This window comes from Trifolium pratense, linkage group LG2 (genome assembly GCF_020283565.1).
Source record: "Trifolium pratense cultivar HEN17-A07 linkage group LG2, ARS_RC_1.1, whole genome shotgun sequence".
Taxonomy (NCBI): Eukaryota; Viridiplantae; Streptophyta; class Magnoliopsida; order Fabales; family Fabaceae; genus Trifolium; species Trifolium pratense.
Genome location: NC_060060.1, coordinates 54977565 through 54995628, shown reverse-complemented (window position 1 = coordinate 54995628; position 18064 = coordinate 54977565). Strand labels below are relative to the sequence as shown.

General features: G+C 29.8%; 2 protein-coding genes and 1 long non-coding RNA gene across 3 annotated transcripts; all 3 read right to left on the bottom strand.

Moving 5' to 3' along the window:
• Positions 1 to 8526: 8526 nt before the first annotated feature.
• On the bottom strand, positions 8527 to 14003 carry LOC123904970. Its single transcript, XM_045954571.1, has 7 exons — positions 13400 to 14003; positions 12878 to 13322; positions 11833 to 12734; positions 10509 to 11732; positions 10201 to 10419; positions 9197 to 10045; positions 8527 to 9116 (listed from the first exon to the last, which is right to left on the bottom strand). The coding sequence occupies exons 1-7, from the start codon at positions 14001 to 14003 to the stop codon at positions 8527 to 8529; spliced, it is 4833 nt and encodes a 1610-aa protein (XP_045810527.1).
• Positions 14004 to 16788: 2785 nt separating this feature from the next.
• On the bottom strand, positions 16789 to 17692 carry LOC123903928. Its single transcript, XM_045953617.1, has 4 exons — positions 17555 to 17692; positions 17381 to 17458; positions 17217 to 17276; positions 16789 to 17105 (listed from the first exon to the last, which is right to left on the bottom strand). The coding sequence occupies exons 1-4, from the start codon at positions 17678 to 17680 to the stop codon at positions 16977 to 16979; spliced, it is 393 nt and encodes a 130-aa protein (XP_045809573.1). The 5' UTR covers positions 17681 to 17692; the 3' UTR covers positions 16789 to 16976.
• Positions 17693 to 17705: 13 nt separating this feature from the next.
• LOC123903929 lies at positions 17706 to 18063 on the bottom strand. The gene is made up of 3 exons (XR_006808221.1): positions 18032 to 18063; positions 17819 to 17939; positions 17706 to 17729 (listed from the first exon to the last, which is right to left on the bottom strand). It is a non-coding gene; the product is annotated as an uncharacterized LOC123903929 (long non-coding RNA).
• Position 18064: the final 1 nt, after the last annotated feature.

Here is an 18064-nt window from a genome sequence, read left to right as displayed (position 1 = left end):
TCTTTTCCAAAGTTCATGAAACTCAGTTGGAATTAAGATTTTTGACTGAAATTAAAGTTAAAATCCATGATTAGACAATCTGCATAATGTGAATGTGTTACTGAAATCAAAGTGAATATAATGGCATGGTTTACCTGAAAAGGACTGATAATTGTTTCAAATGTTGTCGGCCTATCAGGAATCTCCATCGTCTCAATGTATGTCATTGCGAATTCATTACGATGGATTTTATAATCGAAAAGCACTCTGGTAGGGTGCTGAAAACCAAACTTCTTAGCCACAACTTGGCCATAGAACATGAAGCAAATATCTTCATTCAAACTAAGATAAATCTTAACTGATTCAGAATTACTGCTAATTGTCCCTTCCTTTTCCTTTTGTTTGTTCAATTCGTATTTCCAATCATTGAAGAAACTAATTGGAATGTCAATTGGTCCCTAATATTGAAAAACATTATATATTTTAAAACTTGACAAACAAATTGATTCATATAACATAAAAATTAATGTCTGATAATCATCAGTGACAGAATCATTCCTAATAATGTGGGGGGTAAATTTGTTGTATAACATATAAAAATATACGAAAATAATAGTATCTACAATAGATAATATAAGTAATTAACGACTGGCGTACCTCCGTCGGATAAATAACACTTTCGAAAGTGCTTATTCTTTCATTTGGATTTCTTGGTGTAGTGCTAAAAAATAGCAAAAATTACAAAAAAAAAAAAAAAAAAGATTAAAAGTCAGTCTATAAAGCAGTAAATTTGGTGATGGAAAAACAATTCAAATAAACACCTATTAGTAAAATATTCAGATATATTCAAATTGAACAATTTATCTTACAAAAGAATCAGATGTTTAATATTTCAACTTATATATGACATATATGCTACGATTTTCGTAAAACTCAAGAACAATGACCAATGGAAGTCTTAATTTGTATGAATTTAGTAGGTTATCAATTTAAATAATAAACTGGAAAACATGATGATTTAAAAACGTTATTAAGCATGCATGATCAAATACATAAAAGGAACAAAGGATTCAAACTTGAGAAAGTACAAATTGATTACCATTTTGAAGAAGATGCCATTTGAATCTGAACGGTTTTGGTTTGATAGGCAATAAGGTTTTGACGGATCTAATGGCTGGGGAGAAGGTTCTTGCGTTATGATAGTTAAATGTTGAAAAGGAAAGTGCTTTTTGGCTTTTATCTCATAAAGTTAAAGAAGAATATGGAAAGTATTCCTTTTGTTGGGAAAAGACAACGGTTTGTGATTTGGTATAAGCAATAAAGAACTCTTTAGAAAGATTTTGTGACTGTTCATGTGGTATAATACTCAATACACGGATATATATGTCGTTTTCAATTAATTAGGACCACAATTCTTGGAATGTTTATTTGGTCATATAAATATTAAATGTTGAATAATACTCTCTCCGTCTCAAAATATAAGCAAAAATTTGTCAATAACACTTGATGTATTTTCTTTTAAATTTATACCAGATATATTTACTTTTGTTTATCTCCTTTTGTTTATATTTTGGGACGGATTATTAGTTGGTATCAAGAAACTTGGCTGAAGTGGAGTTATGCGGTGGAAAACATTATTGGTATTTATGGACGGTGTAAAATAATTTTACACCGTCGGTGCATTTAAAGTAAATCCTTCTTGAAAAGACACGGAGATATGGCTGTTAGCGATTCGGTTTGGATCGGTTTTGAGGTAAAAACTCATCCGATAAAAAAATAAATTCATTTGCGGTTTGGTTCGGTTTTGGATGACAAATAAGAAAAATCCGATCCAATATTAGGTGGTGTAATTTGGATCGGTTTTTGGATATCCAAATTATAAATTGTAATTTTTTTTAATAAATATAAATATTACAAAAATCGCTAAAAAGTAATAGTTTGACATTTTTGACAAAATAAATATCAAGTTTGACAACAAAATATAACATATAATATATTCAAGATTAATATTTTGGAATGACAATTACCAATTATATTTGAAAATTATAAAAATTTAAAAAAAAAAGAATAAATTAAACAATCATATAGTATTAAAAAAATTTAAAATAAAAAAAGAGAGGTTAATTCAATATATATATATATATATATATATATATATATATATATATATATATATATATATATATATATATATATATATATATATATATATATATATATATATATATATATATATACTAATAAAAAGATAAATTAATATTAAAATATATGTATGTGATTTGGTTCGGTTTGGGATCAATTTTCGGTTTTTGTTTGGATTGATTTGGATTTGAGCACCCCTACACGGAGATGTAGTTCCTAAAATTTTTATTACTCCCACGAATATGGGAATCATATTTTCATTACATAATAAAGATGTCAAATATAAGGTCATTCTAAAAATTTATGTAGTATATATAATTGTCAGACACATATTTTTTAATTACTACATATGATGTACCGCCATTTTATCCTATTTTTTATAAAATAATTTTATACCAATGATATATATTAGTTAAATTTTAATTAAACATATAATGCATTACATTTTAGAAAATTAATAAACTCAACAATAATAGTATTTAAAAAAACCAAATATTTTTCATAAATATATTCATAACATTTTAGAAATACTGAATAAAGATATATGCCATAATAAATTACATATTATTGACGATAATAATATTTGTATACATAAATGCATTACAATTAAAATCTAATATATTTCCTTCAACAATGTTATTGAGTTTACACCATTTTTTCCATCCTTTTGTAAAGGTAAACTCAACACCATTTTCATCATTTTTTGTGAATTTGCACGTGACATTTTCATGATGAGGACCGCATAGGATGAATTCTCTATAATCTGATAATGATAGGTGGTATCCAAAATCATGAGGTAGAACCTAAAGATTGACAAAATTGATTTGTTAGTATATATGTACTGACAAATCATGACTATTAAATGATATAATACTTAAAAGAATATAATTTATGAACTAACCAATTTAGAAGAATTCAGATGAGATTCTTTTATCACAAGTAGGAAAGAACGATAATCATCAAGATTTGTACTCAAACTATGATATTGAGGAAAAGAAGATGGGCACTCATTTTGTTCAAACTCACAAACGATCATAAGAAAAGTATCTTGACCATAGTAGTGAAATGTAAGGCTTTGATTTCCATTCCATTTATAATAATTTCTAATTCTTGGCCAACCATATGTTATTAGTGGTTTGGTAATTGACATATTGAACTCTACTTGGTGAGGAATTCCATCTCCATCATACAATTTCCATTGAGCACCCAATTGCTTAGAATATTTTCTAATAAAAAAAGGATCTAATTCTCCGAAAGTCTGCAAGTAAGTGACTAATATTAAGTTTTATAGTATGCAATATACAAAAAGAAAGAAAAATATTTTTTCAAACCTCATTAGGAAGATGGACTGCTTCAAACATTGCCAGAGGACTTCCATGAATTATTGGAGGCCATTTTGATGCCATTGATTATGAATGAACAAAAGTAAGTAAAGCTTTGTTAAATGAATGTATTTATAGATAAAAAATAATGAGTATTTTATTAAAGAATCTGTCTTTGTACTACATGTAATACTTTTTGATTTATTTAGTAATAATTTGATATTTAATCGAATATAATTATCATATTATTTGGCGCCAAAATATAACGTAAGCTTAATTCATAGGCTGTTTTTGAGTTTAATTTAACGTAAAATTATTATATTTCTCCTAATTTATATTAGAGTAATTTATAGGCTCAATGGAATATATTGATACTGTTTAAATTCTTAAGATTGATAATATAGGAGAAATATTAAAAGAAAAAGATAAAAATTTAATTAAAATTTTGAACAAATAAGGAAATATAAACCATAGAAACAATATGTGTTACTTACGAAGGTAATATATCATAGAAAAATACAAATTTAACGTAAAAGACTTCATAGATAATAATTCCATTAATTAAAAATGATAATACAAAACATCATAATAAAAGAAAGTAAAGAAGAAAAAAAATACACAAATTATTTGATTGCCAAATTCAACGAAAATTTGGCAAATAAGTAGTGCTTTTAATTGATAAAGAGAACCAATAGAACATAGCAAATAACAAAGATCATGCATTGGTAATTTCTGGTAGCTTCCACATGTGGCATCGATCGTGTGGATCGTTAATCGCAAACTTAAAACGAATTGTATCACCAGCTTTGAAAGGAATTTCTTGACATAGGTCTTTCCAGGTATTTCCCAATTTTGTTGTGACGGGATTGGTAGAATGAACAACCCTCATATGTTCTTTGTGGGGATAATTGCCGCATATGGTAATAAATTTGAAATTTTTATCCATCAAGAAACTTGCAAAGTCCATAGGTAAAATCTTAAAAACAATAAGGAAAAGAGTTAATATATATTGTAATTAAACTTATTAAATATGAAATAAATATATAAAAGTAAATTGATACGAAATATAAAAACAATAAGAAATTTAATTTAATTGACAATACCAAATTTTTGTTCTTCACACTTTCAGTAGTCAATAGAATGTCAAAAAACACAGTTTCATGTGGTATTATACTACGACTGTGAAATGGCAAAATATCAGTTTCAACAATAGGTTCCTTAAAAGATTTGATTCCAAAACAGCTTCCACCATAATAATCTAGTTCAAGTTCAATGTTATTCGGCAATCCATGAAGTTCTATTAATTCTTTCCAGCCATTAAAGATTATAGGATTATCATAGCTTTTATTGTACTTAAGTACGGTCCAACCATTGTCTGAATTGAATACGAACCACATATTGTCTAACTTATTATAATATTCGACAATGAAAGTTGGATCTATTTCTCCGTAACCCTGTGAAACACAAATGAAATGTTTTAATTAGTAAAAAAGACTACCATAACAAAGTAAAAAAAAAAAAGAATTAATTAAAAAAGTAAAAAATATTACCAGATTAGAAAGTCTTACAACTCTGCAAGTTGTAATTGGTTTTGATTGTAGCATTTCAGCAATACTCATATTGTTAATAATTATAAGTGTTAAATATATGTAATAGACACAGCCACACACATGTATTTATACATATAGATGCAAAATAGAAGGCATAGTTCTACAATAATTGGAACTAAAATATTGTTTCTTTGCAAAATGAAGTACACCCCACGTGAGACATGTAGGTTTCTTTCAAAGCCTTTATGAAAAGATCAAAAGGTAGATTCTTCAACTTTAAAAAGTAGAAATCATGATGATGAAAACTTGTGGATGAGGTAAAAAAAGGACCGCATGATCTTTATTAACTTGCAATAAAAAAATTCTTTTTTTAAGTACTGCATGATTTTAAAAATTATGTAGGTAAAATTATACTGAAGGTCCTTATTTTATTTATTTATAAAAATTAAACGACTAAAGTGTTAGTGATAAAAAAAGATAAAGGACCGCACTGTTACAAAAAAAGGGACTAAAGCGTTACAAATAACAAAAAATAAAGAGTAAAGTGTTACAAAAAAAAGATAAAGGACCATATTGTTACAAAAAAAAAAAAAATGACCAGAGTGTTAAAAAAAAATGATTAATTTTATTGATTGAAGATATATTTTGAATTAAATACATTAGATTTTAAATTATTGGAACTGCTAGATTATCATGTTGTGAAGAAAATGTGGTAAAGGTAGGTCATAAATCAGAAGGTGCATTCTCTAAAAGTAAGATTGATTGAAAGTCATGTGTACTTGAAAATTGATTGCAAAAAATGAGATGGGTAATTCATAATGACTACTCTATTTAGAGAATCTTAGGCTACATGTCCTTCACGTGAATGTTTTGGCTACATATGTTTACCTTTATTTGTACTTTACTCCCTCAATCTCAAGAGATTTAATAAGGTAGAATGTATTGAGATTATTGCAATTTACGAACGATAATACAATTAGTAATCATATTATAAGGACAATGAAATGTAAGAACATCTCCATTCATTATATTATTGGCAGCGCAATAGCTTTCCCAGCCACGTCCAATCATCAGGCTTGGTTCGGTGTCGGGGCTTATTTGTAATCTACATGGAATTTTGATGTTTAGTGGACCGCACAAGTAAATATATTTCTTCTTTGCTTTGAGTATGTAGTTGGCAAAATCATTAGGAATCGCCTGTATCAATGAAAAAAAATTATAAATAGTTAGAAATAATATATTGTATTAGAACAATAGTTAGAAATATTTTGAAAAATTAATTTACCAATGGTTTATTGATAGCCTGATTTTTGTGAAGAAAAACACAAAATGATGAATATATTCTTGGAGCAGTGCTTAAACTATGGAATGGAGGATAAACATTTGAACCTACTTGAGAGATATCAATTTTTATTTTGAAACAATTATCTCCGAAATAGCTAAAGAATATTCTTCTATAGCCAACGAATTTATATGTAACTCTTAATGCAGTCCAACCATTTGTTAGTTTAGGATGTAAAATTGATTTATTGAAGGTCATAGTATGAACAACTTCATCTGATAGTTTGATATACCATGTATCTTCCAATTCATGAAAAAATTCAGCTGCAAACCATGGATCAATTTCAGCAGCACTCTAATAAGAAAATTAAATATAGTTAGATGTAAAAACCAAAATATTATGAAATCGCAAATATATAAGTAATATTGAGAATGAAATAAACCTGATTAGGTGCATGAATGGTTACAAAATTAGATATGACTTCTCTTTTGTTAGTATGAAACATGACTTGATTAACTTAAAATTGTTATCAATATGATATTATCATTCATTGTATTTCTATCTTTGGGGATATATTTATAGTGTGATTGAGTTGGGTTGTTGAGGAAAAGTTAATTTAATAAATTTTATTTAAATGCACTGTAATTATGATGTGATACATGAAATTATTTAGATGGTCTAGTTGTACTCATGGGTGTGTACCAAGTAATAATAATGAATGTGAAATATAGATAATCAATATATTAGGTTTTATTTAAAAATTATAAAAAAAAAATTGTAAAACAATGAAAAAAATATTAAAATTGGTGTATTTTAAATTTTTAGGTGAGAATGATAAAGTTGATCTTCTCCGTTTATTTGAAAAATCATTTTTTTTCTATTGGAAATTCAGTCCATTTTATCCGTATTTTTGAAAAATAATTTGTTATAAAAGTTAAGATAAAGTTATAATTGATTAGTTGTAGTTTGATAAAGTGGATACACATTGGATACTTTGGCTTGTACTAATAACTTTGTCATAAAGCCTGTTACATGAGGTGATGCTAGCTTGTTGAAGAAAGTAGTAATGTACAATAAGGTGTAGCAGTAGATCAAATTTCATTATAAATTTGTAATCACATTTAACTATATAAATGTGAAGTGACCAAGTGGTTGGTTGGTGAAGAGAATATAGTTGATGAAATGGAAGGTGACAATGTTGGTAACATTGAAAGTAATGAAGAAATAGGCGATGGAGAAGTAATAAATGGAGATGAATCTTCCGGGAAATATCCTGGAGTTTATGTTGCTGATTACAATGATTGTCATTATTGGGGTTACACGGTCGGAGAGAACAACAATGTTTTGGTAACATTATTATTTAAAGTAATATTTTGTTAATAATTTTTAATAATAAAAGTATTGTAATTCAACTTGTTTATTTGCAGGAAATTCCTAAAGAAAACTCATTCATATTTAATGATAGAACTCAAGCCAAAATTACCTTGATTGATCATTTGAACGGCGATAGATATCCTTGTGATATTTATTTTGGGGATACTAATATCGATGAGATATATGTAGGAAATGGTTGGCATGAGTTTATAAGAGGCAAAGTTTTGAAGATCGGGGATATTGTGTATCTTCTTATGTATGGAGATAATCCACATAACATACATGTATTCCATATAGAGGAAATGTGATTAAGTAACATATTTGTAAGATAGTGTTGTTTTAATGTATTAAAGTAAGATGGTGTAAGTTTTATCTAAGTTTAAGAATGAATGTAATTTTGAATTAGTTAAGATGGATCCAGTTTAAGTATGTACTGAATATATATTTTCAAATATTAGATAAAAATATAAGTTGGAAAACAATCATTTAGCCAAACTAATTAAATAAGAAACAGTGCATAAATAATTTAAATATTAAGCAAATAAATATAACATAAACATAGTCAATTGATGTAGCGGTTAGAACAACAATCAAAAACATTGCCCAACTTTGAGTATTGTCAAATGAAGTTGGAGTTATGACTCAATTGCTACTTGATATAGCAACATATATTGCTTTAATATTCAGGAAATTGGAATTCTTCATTGTCAGGTAAGTTATCAAAACATCTGAACTGAACTTCCATTGTACTTGAGTTATGCTTTGGTTTCATTTTAAGCACCTTGACCTGAACAAATAACCTAGTACTGTGAGATTAACCTCAAAATGTTAACATGAAATATGTTGAAATTGGAATAATCTATGTATACGTTACCTGCTAAAGGTTTTCAAAAACCTCTTTGAAAACAACATTAGTAGTTGAAGTTGGAAAAATGTTATCTGCTTTTTTTTCTTTATCATATATCAATATCTTCAAACCATTTTTGGTGGTAACTCTTGACATTGCCACATACAATTGACCATGACTGAAGACATCCTTTGGCAAGTATAGTCCAACATAATCCAATGACTGACCTTGTGATTTATTTATGGTCATTGCATATGAGACTATAATTGGAAATTGTATTCTGTTTAGCTTAAATGGCCATGGTGATTGTGATGGTGACATTTTGATTCGTGGAATATACATTGTGTTTCCAAGATGTCTTCCACTTATAATTTTTGCCTCAATGACATGATTTGCAAGTCTTGTTACTATCATTCTAGTACCATTACATAAGCCTTCCGATTGATCAAGATTTCTCATGAGCATTATCGGTGTTCCAATTTTCAGACTGATTTTGTGATTTGGTAATCCAGATGTTTTAAGAGAATTTAGAAATTCAGGTGTCAGCGTCTCAAATATCTCACAATCATTAACATCAGCACGATCGATTGAGTCACAGCTGTAAAAATCTTGAGCATCACCTGTATTTGGAACAGATTATAATATGAATGTTAATAATATTGTTCCGAAATATAATGGTATGCAATATAAATGGTATTACCTGGTATCAAGCTCAAAACATATGTGTTGATCTGTTCGACAACTTCAATTGTGGAAGCTAGAATTGCTCTTGCTTGCAAATAATTTGGACATTTGTATTGATCGACCAAGTTTGGATAAGTACTTTGAACTATAGCAGGAATGGGATCATCATAATCAAGAATTAGCAGTTCCTTTGGAATATCTACATCAGCATACCCATCATTTGGCTCTGATAGTCTGCCTTCTCCTATTTTTAATAGCCACTTAGAAAAATTGGCTATTTCTTGATCGTTTCCGTTTTTTTTCAATCTCATATTTTGAGTTAAAGTCAAGACTTTGCAGTGGTCCCATATCTTTGAGGAGTTGATGGTGGCATGTACAATATCTGAACGATAACCTCTTGGTACCACTGGAAGTATTTGTCTAAAGTCACCTCCAAAAACTATAACCTTTCCACCGAAAATTGTTTTACTGTTTGAAAAGGAACTCATAACATCTCGCAGTGTTCTTTCAAGTGCTTCAAAAGTATACCTATGCGCCATTGGAGCTTCATCCCATATGATGAGTTTGGTTTGTTTCAGAAGTCCTGCCCGATCATCATTGTGTTCTATATTGCATGTAGCATTATCTAAAGTTGGAACCGGAATCTTAAACTTTGAATGTGCGGTTCTTCCTCCAGGTAATAACAGTGATGCTATTCCACTGCTGGCAACGGTCAAAACAATTTGTGATTTTGATCTGAGGGACGAAGCAAGTGTTCTCCACATATATGTTTTACCTGTTCCTCCATAACCATGTAAGAAAAATACACCTCCTTGTTGTTTTCTGACTGCCTTCATAATTGTTTGGTATATGCCTCTTTGTTCATCTATCATGATATTGATATAATTTGGGATATTTATTTAAGCTTTGTAAAATTTGTAAAAAAATGATGGAAATGATCTCTAATAATGAAATACATCTTATATTTGTATTTAGATAAATTAAATGATTTAAACATAAATTGAATTGCAGACAATGTACCTGTAAGTGACTGATACAATTGTAGAAATTCCTCTCTTTGTTGATGAACATCATAATTGAGCTCATCATAAATGAGTCTATTTCCCAATTCTGCTGTGACATAGTCATTTGGAAATGGAAGACATGGAAAATCTGTCAAACTTTTTCTGTTGGCTTCTAAGTATTTTTCAATCTCAATTAGAGTCAAATTTTCAAGCTGTGCTTCGGTTAATTGCAGTTCTGCGTTTTGTACGGAAGAAAGTAAATGAGTTTCCATATACTATAAAGATAACAATCCATTTAAAAAAAAAATAATGTTGATAACGTACCTCTGTTGTTCGCAATGATCCGTTGTCGATGGAGAATACCATCTGATAACCAAACTTTAGTTTCATCCCATACATGTCTAGGACGATTCATCGTTTTTGCAAGTAGTATAATGACAAAAAGCTTTCTCAAAAAATGGCCGGAACCCCAATCTTTAGCTTCCTTTATAGCTTGGATGTACTGTCTATCATCTTCAAGAAATCCCATGGCAAAGCAAGCATCTCTGTAGGTAAAGTATTGAGTATTTCCAATTTTCTTGATATCATCATAACATGTTGGTCCCTTTACAACTGCCAACATCATTCTAAAATAGTAGAGTTCACCAGTACTTGGAGGAACCCAAATTAATCTTCCAATTGTGTATCCTCTTTTTCTTAGCTTCCACTTTCTAGACTTCTTGACATAAACAAACTTAGAGACAAATTGACCATATGTAAGAGTTCTTGCCTCTGGGAATGTATTGTTTGCCTCTAACCATGCAGTAAACATTGATTCGGTGACGCTTGGTTTAAGAAGAACATCATCAAGATTTTCATAATCTTGAAAATAAACAGAATTTTGTCCTTCTAAGTGATAGAATAATCTTTCAACTGCAGGTTTCCTACCATGGATAGGAAAAGAAAAAATTCTCCAACATGCTTCACATGGAGATACATATCTACAATCAATGTATTCTTTGACTTCATCAATTTCTTCATTTTTAGAACTTTTTCGCTTAATGGAGGGAGAAACAGATGCTGTTATCCTATCATATCCTTTGTGTATGTATTTGAAGAGATATTTGATTGATGTACATTGGTTACACCATTCCATATTGATGTGTGCTTGATATTTCAACAACAAAAAAGCATTGTAAGGGACAACATTTCTATTGTCCATTGTTACTCCACTTTTTGTTATAGTATGACCATGTGATCTTCTTCTATAAATCGGATAACCATCTTGATCAACAATAGTTTTTTCAACAAATTTTTTGGGATAATACTTTGAACATTTGCCAGTTTGTTGCATGCAAGGTGAAGAGGTATGTGTTATACCGCAAGGGCCATGAATCATATGATGTTTGACCAATTGATACAATTCCTGTTGTGTTGACTGATCTGGAATTTCAGCTGAGATAATGGTGTTAATATCATCAGGAGTTGGAAACTTGCTTGATGGGTGAAGGAATAGTAAAATGTGAGCATGTGGCAAACCTCTTTTTTGAAATTCAATAGTGTACAAATCTGTTCAAACATGCATAACAATAAATATTTATGACATGGCATGTGTAAAATAAAGTGGTCAAAATAATATCTGATCAGAAGGTGTAATTATAAAACTTACATGCCATTACTCTTCCGAGGACATGATTCTTGGTAAGATCTTTGAGCAACTCATTAAATTTGATTTTAAAAACTCTAGCTATGATATCTGGACGATCATGAGGTTTTAAATGTTTGCTGTCAAGTAATCTAATAATTTCCGGCCAATTTGGATTGCATGTAAAGGTTATGAACAAATCAGGGAAACCAACTGCTGCAGATATGGCCATACCATCAAAATATAACTGGTCCATGTATCTTTTGCTACCAACAAAAGTTGAAGGCAATACAACTCTTTTACCAGTTTTGCTATCTGTTCCTTCAGCAGCATGAAGTTTTTGATATTTACTTACTCTTAAGGTAGATTGATTGTTTCTAATGAATGATAACCTTTCAGCCTCCATCATTGTGAAACCATCAACTAAAAATTGTTGGAAAAGTCTTCTGGAAGAAATTAGAGTTTGAGCCTCTGCTTTTCTCATTTGGATTCGAAAAGATAGCCAATCCATGATTGTGAGTCGATTTCTCCTTGTAATTATGACATCGGGCCTTTCTTTATGTAGTGTTCCACGTCTATATCCATCCTCTCCATATGGAAATAGTAGAGGATATTGATATCCAAGGTATGCTGAATGGAATTCATTGATTCTTTCAAGTTTTCCACTACGTTGTTCTATTATTAGATCTCTTGTATCTCCAGCATCAACATCACCAACAATAAGAGCTGCTACTTCAGAAACAGTGGGATGATTATATATCCTTCCATCAGTTTTCCTATCATGAATTAGTCTCAGTTTCAATTCATGAACATTTCCTTGCTTTAATTTATCTCTTGCCATTCGAAAAACTTTAGCATGGACATTGTGTTGATCAAGCATTAAAGCCAAGCTGGTCACAATTTCAGGATCAATAGCTTTGTTACCCCTGTACAATATGTTGAACAAATTATGATAAAATATATTGATTATTCACTATCTAAAATTGGCAATATTGAATAAGACACTAAAGATAAGTAATATCACATACTCAAATAAACGCATAAGACAAATCTATATGTATATACTTACCCACAACTATTTATCCTATTGGCTATTTCATTGTCGGTGTCATAGATATAAAGTTGTGCATACTTTGGAAATTCGCCATCCTTTGGCAACATGCTTCCCATTCGATGACAGGGTTGTCCATGTAATCTCAAAACTGGTGGCCCTTTACCATTCTTGTTGGTTTTTTTATCAAACTTCATTCCAGGTGAGGTGAAAGAAAACATTGAATTGTACATCCTTATATTTTGCTGAAAGCTTTTACTTTGTTTGGAAATATTGTCAAACAATAGTTTTTGCAGACATTGAGGAGGATCTTTTAGGAATGGCAATTGAACTTTTCCATTACCACAACAAATTTGGAAAGTTGGTTCAACGGCATGTCTGGATTTTGCGCGTCTCTCTTGATACCACATTTGAGCTCCGCATGATTGACATTCATGTAGAGGATCACCAATGTCCGAATAACCTATAAAGGATCAATGTATTATAAGCCAATGATTATAAATGCAATATGATTAAAAAAAAATATTAAACATAATCAACCTTGTGGAGAATTAGCTGCAAATAAGGTAATGCATTCAACAGCATCATCTTGATCTGTGTCACTATCTGTGCAACTTTCATAAGCATCTTCTTCACTGCTTGAAGATAAATTGGAGTCTTGTTGAAACTCATTATGAGCAGTTTGAGAGGGTGTTTGTTTTCTTTTATTCTCATCAGAACTCTGGTCAGAATTTGGAATTGTAGATGAATTTTGAACATTAGTTATTTTCTGAACTTTGTTGACTGCATCAAACTTGCTTCTCAAGTTAACTTTTAATCCTTCAACATTGATTAAACTCTTGGATGGAATGGGTTTTTTATGTATTAGTGTTTCATTAACAGATTGATCAGCAGGTTGAAAACTTGGAATCAGTCTATTCACCACTGATGAAGTAATATCAGAAAGTGGAGTCTTGGTCATAGAAGTAGAAACCATATCTGGTGGTGTGGATGATGCAATTGGTATGGATTGCAAATTTTGAATCCGTCTGTTTACCACTGATGAAGTAATATCATTAAGTGGAATGTTACTCATAGAATTAGAAGTCATAGCTACTTTTGTGGGAAATCCAACATATATGCCTTGATAACCGCTCCTTTTCATATTTCTAAATCTTTTTTTATGTTGAAGGATTAATTTTCTCTTGTGCCTTGCAATTTTTGATGCAATTTTTTTAGCAATTGTTTGATTCTCCATTATTTCTTAGCAACGAAAACACTCTGGATTGAAAACAGAATTTTACATCAGGAATTTGTAATTAGACATTATTAAGGATTTGTAGGGAATTTTTGTTGACACCAAACAAACAGATACAATGAACATCAAAAAACATATTATGACTTCGTATTAAAATGACATTGACACAATGAACTGGTTACATATCAAAATACTGCATAGTATATAGAATGATAGATACTGTAATAACAGTTGTTCTATTTAAATAACAAATTTAAATGATCTAACCTTTTGACTGGAAGATTGATTTAGGAGATTGGAGTAGATACATGAATGATATTATAAACTAACTGTGATGTGAATACGAATCATTGTGATCAATTTGTTACAATCTGAAGTTCAGTTCTTGTGAATATTGCCATTTAGATGTATGTAAGATTGAGAACTTAATAATATAAGGACTTAAACTTCTTCATATCCATTTCGTATATAATGTTGTCTTGTGTTTCAAATATTGTGTAAAATTCAAATAAGATTAAATTTAGAAGACTGGTGGGAAATTTGAAATTATAATCTGTGGTTTTGAAAATGGTGTGAAATTTGAATTTGAAATTTCAATTTGAGAGCCAGCTGTTAATTTTGTATGATAAGCAAAACCACAACATGTAATTTGAATAATCTAATGATAAGTTTGCCTTCCCTAAGCATGAATAGAGTAATTTAATGTTATAGTTCCTAAAGGTAGACTATTACTTGCTCAAGGAAAAGATAATAATATAAAACTGAACTGATAGTACAGTCACACTTCCCTAATGCTGTCATAGAGTTATGTAGGCTGCAGCAAAGTAATTATGCAGTCAAGTCCTTGTTTTATGGAAGGAGTTATGCAGTCAAGTCCTTGTTTTATGGAAGAAGTTTTGATGCAAAAACAGTAGAATCTACCTAATAGCAATTACAATGTAAGAAAAAGTACAATTTTTGCTGTTGTTATAATGTAAACAGATGATGTAACCAAATAATTAATTGGTTTAGTTACAATGAAATCAAACATTTTCGAGTAATACTATTCATCAACCATCTTTTCAATATTTCTGTAGATGATAAAGTAAGGATGACTTATTTTTTAAGTAACCAAGACAATCAAATATGAAAAGCAAAAATATACTTCAGAAGTATCTGACCACAATAATAATATAAATACTAATATTCATTAAAAATTGAAATACATAATAATTAAACTAAAATCAAAATAAGGAAATGTTTAAAGAGCTTATACACTTCTTTCAATATTGCAATGAAAGATTTACATATAATATGGTGCTGCAGATGAAAATAAAAACAGAGATGGTCTATAATAACACACCAATTTTGAAAGATGAGTTAATCTTTAGTTATTAGACGAACATGAACCAAGTTGCGTGATATTTTGCAGGCAAATTTGAACCTAATTGTGTCACCCTCCTTGTAATTTTGAAATCTGCAAAACTCTTTCCATCCATGACCAATTATAGTTGCTACTATAGGAGAATATGTACTCATAATTGATGCTTGAAGGATATCTAAATGGTCATTAACTAATAGTAAAGATTTGTAACCAACTGATCTAACATAGTCTGAGAAATCGCCCTCCAATGTCTGCACAAACACACATACCAACAAATACTCATGAGATTTAAAATTAAATAAACATTACATATGTAAAGTAAAAGTAACATAGATAAAAAATTACCATGGCAGTGTTATGAACATCACATCTAGATAAGGTTACATCAAAAGATTGAGTATCAATTGGATTTGTAGAATGACTATGGAATGAAGGAAAATTTTCACATAATGTAATACTTCCAACTGATAACAAAAAATTTCCACCTCCATAATAAGTAAAAGTTATTTCGGTTGCTTGTTTGCATTCAAGATGATTTAGTAATGCATACCAACCATCAGTAAGGTATGGAATGATATTGTATTTTCCAAAAGTTAACTTGTGATGGATACCATTTTTATCCCAAATGTGCCAACTCTTATGCAGCTCATTGAAATGTTGCTGGACAAAATCTGGTGGGACTTCACCATAGAACTGAATTGGATAACAATATAAATGAAGATAGTTCAACTATAAAATCATAACAAATTGAAAACACAAAAAAATTATATAAAAGATTAAGAAGAAAAAACCTGATTTGGGATAAGTATAGTCTTGAAAAAGCCTAAGGGTGTGTTTACACTGCAGGTGTTGTATTAACTCCATAGTTGTATCAATTTGCAACTTGTTGTTGAAATAATGGTTAAGTATAATCTATTTATAATGTATGAAAAGTGTGGTTGTAATAAATGAGGCAGATATTAAGCATTTAAACTCATTCCACCTGAATTGGTAATTGATAAGTAATAATGTAGGTGGTTGGGATATAAGTAAATTGTATAAGTAAACTTGTGTTAACATGCGCAATAATGGAAAAAAGTATCCAAACAAAAATACACACATAGGCCTAAATACAAACTTAGGGGTTATGATAATATTGAGTTGCCTAAAGTTGAATGCAGACATTGATAATAAATGTAAACTTAGATTTCTTATAATACACACATAAGCCTAAATAAGAAAAATCTGTTAACAAAAGACCATAATAAATCTCATTATATATAATGTTTCACAGGAATATAATCTTGTTAGCAATACTTGCTACACCATTCACTAAATTTTGGGCTTGTGAAGACAAATTAATACTTGATTTCCCACAAAATTGGTGTCAAGAAGGTGATAGGCAACAAAAAAAGTATCAAGCAATTTGTACATGCTAATATGCCTGTGAATTTAAACATACACACAAATTGTCATACATTACAACTTCAAAAAGTAGTGTGGCGAAATAGTATTTGATTAAATTTTCTCTTTTTTAATCAGTTTGCCAGATCTTGTTGATGAAGCCTGACAATCAAGATTGAGAGATTCAACTGGTTGTTCCTTTGCAGCAGTCCTTTTGGCTGGAGTCTTTTGAGAAGAAGGAGAGATATCATTCTCTGATGAAGCTGATAACATTTGGCTGTTGCATCTACCAATATAACACATAAGTTATGTGTGACTAAAACATAAGTAAAAAATTATTAATGGTGGAATATCAAGGTTATGAGGATGCATACTGTTGATAGAATTCCATCATCTAGGTGAGCAAATTTTTCAATATCGTCTTTTGTAAAAGCCTGTTACATGCATATGATGAAATATTAATTAACGGTTCTTGATTAATGAAAAAAGTGGAACTATAATTTATTAAAATGACAAATAAGTATACTAAATTACAAACCTGAATCGTAGGTGATTGAGATATTGCACAAAGTTCTTCCTCAATTATATTGATGGTTTCAATGTCTTTGAATGTACTCTATCAAAGTTGAAATTTACGAAAATTAAATCTCAAGAAACAAAAATTTTGATGTAATAAGATCTCTTATCCATCATATAATTTGAAATTTTTTACCTCTGCAATAGGAAGTTGTTCCTCAATTTTGGCAATCAAATCTGGACTATCCTTACACATGACAACAGATCCCATCCCACCCCATCCAATTTGCCACTTAACTCTAACTGCAAATTTCCGTTCCATGATAGCATCAAAATGGCGAGGATTATTCCTGCTGGTCACCGTAACCATTCTGCATATAAAGAGAGTATTTGCATTGATCAGACATTGTTAATAACAAAACAAATTTGATGCTTATGAAAACTAAAATATATAATGAACCTTCTTTTCTTGTTCAAGTAGAGTCTTTGCAGTTAGGCCAACCATCTCATCAAGAGTATTGTCCCAAAAAACAAACTTGGCTGTATCGTCACCATCGTATACTTCAACATCCAACTTGTACCTTGCAGTTTAAGTAACATTGTTCAAACTCTAAATGAATTAATCGTATTCAGTTTAAAAGGTATTGGAATAAAATATATTGTAAATTATTACTTGACTCTAGGATCATTTGTGGTGTGTGACTTT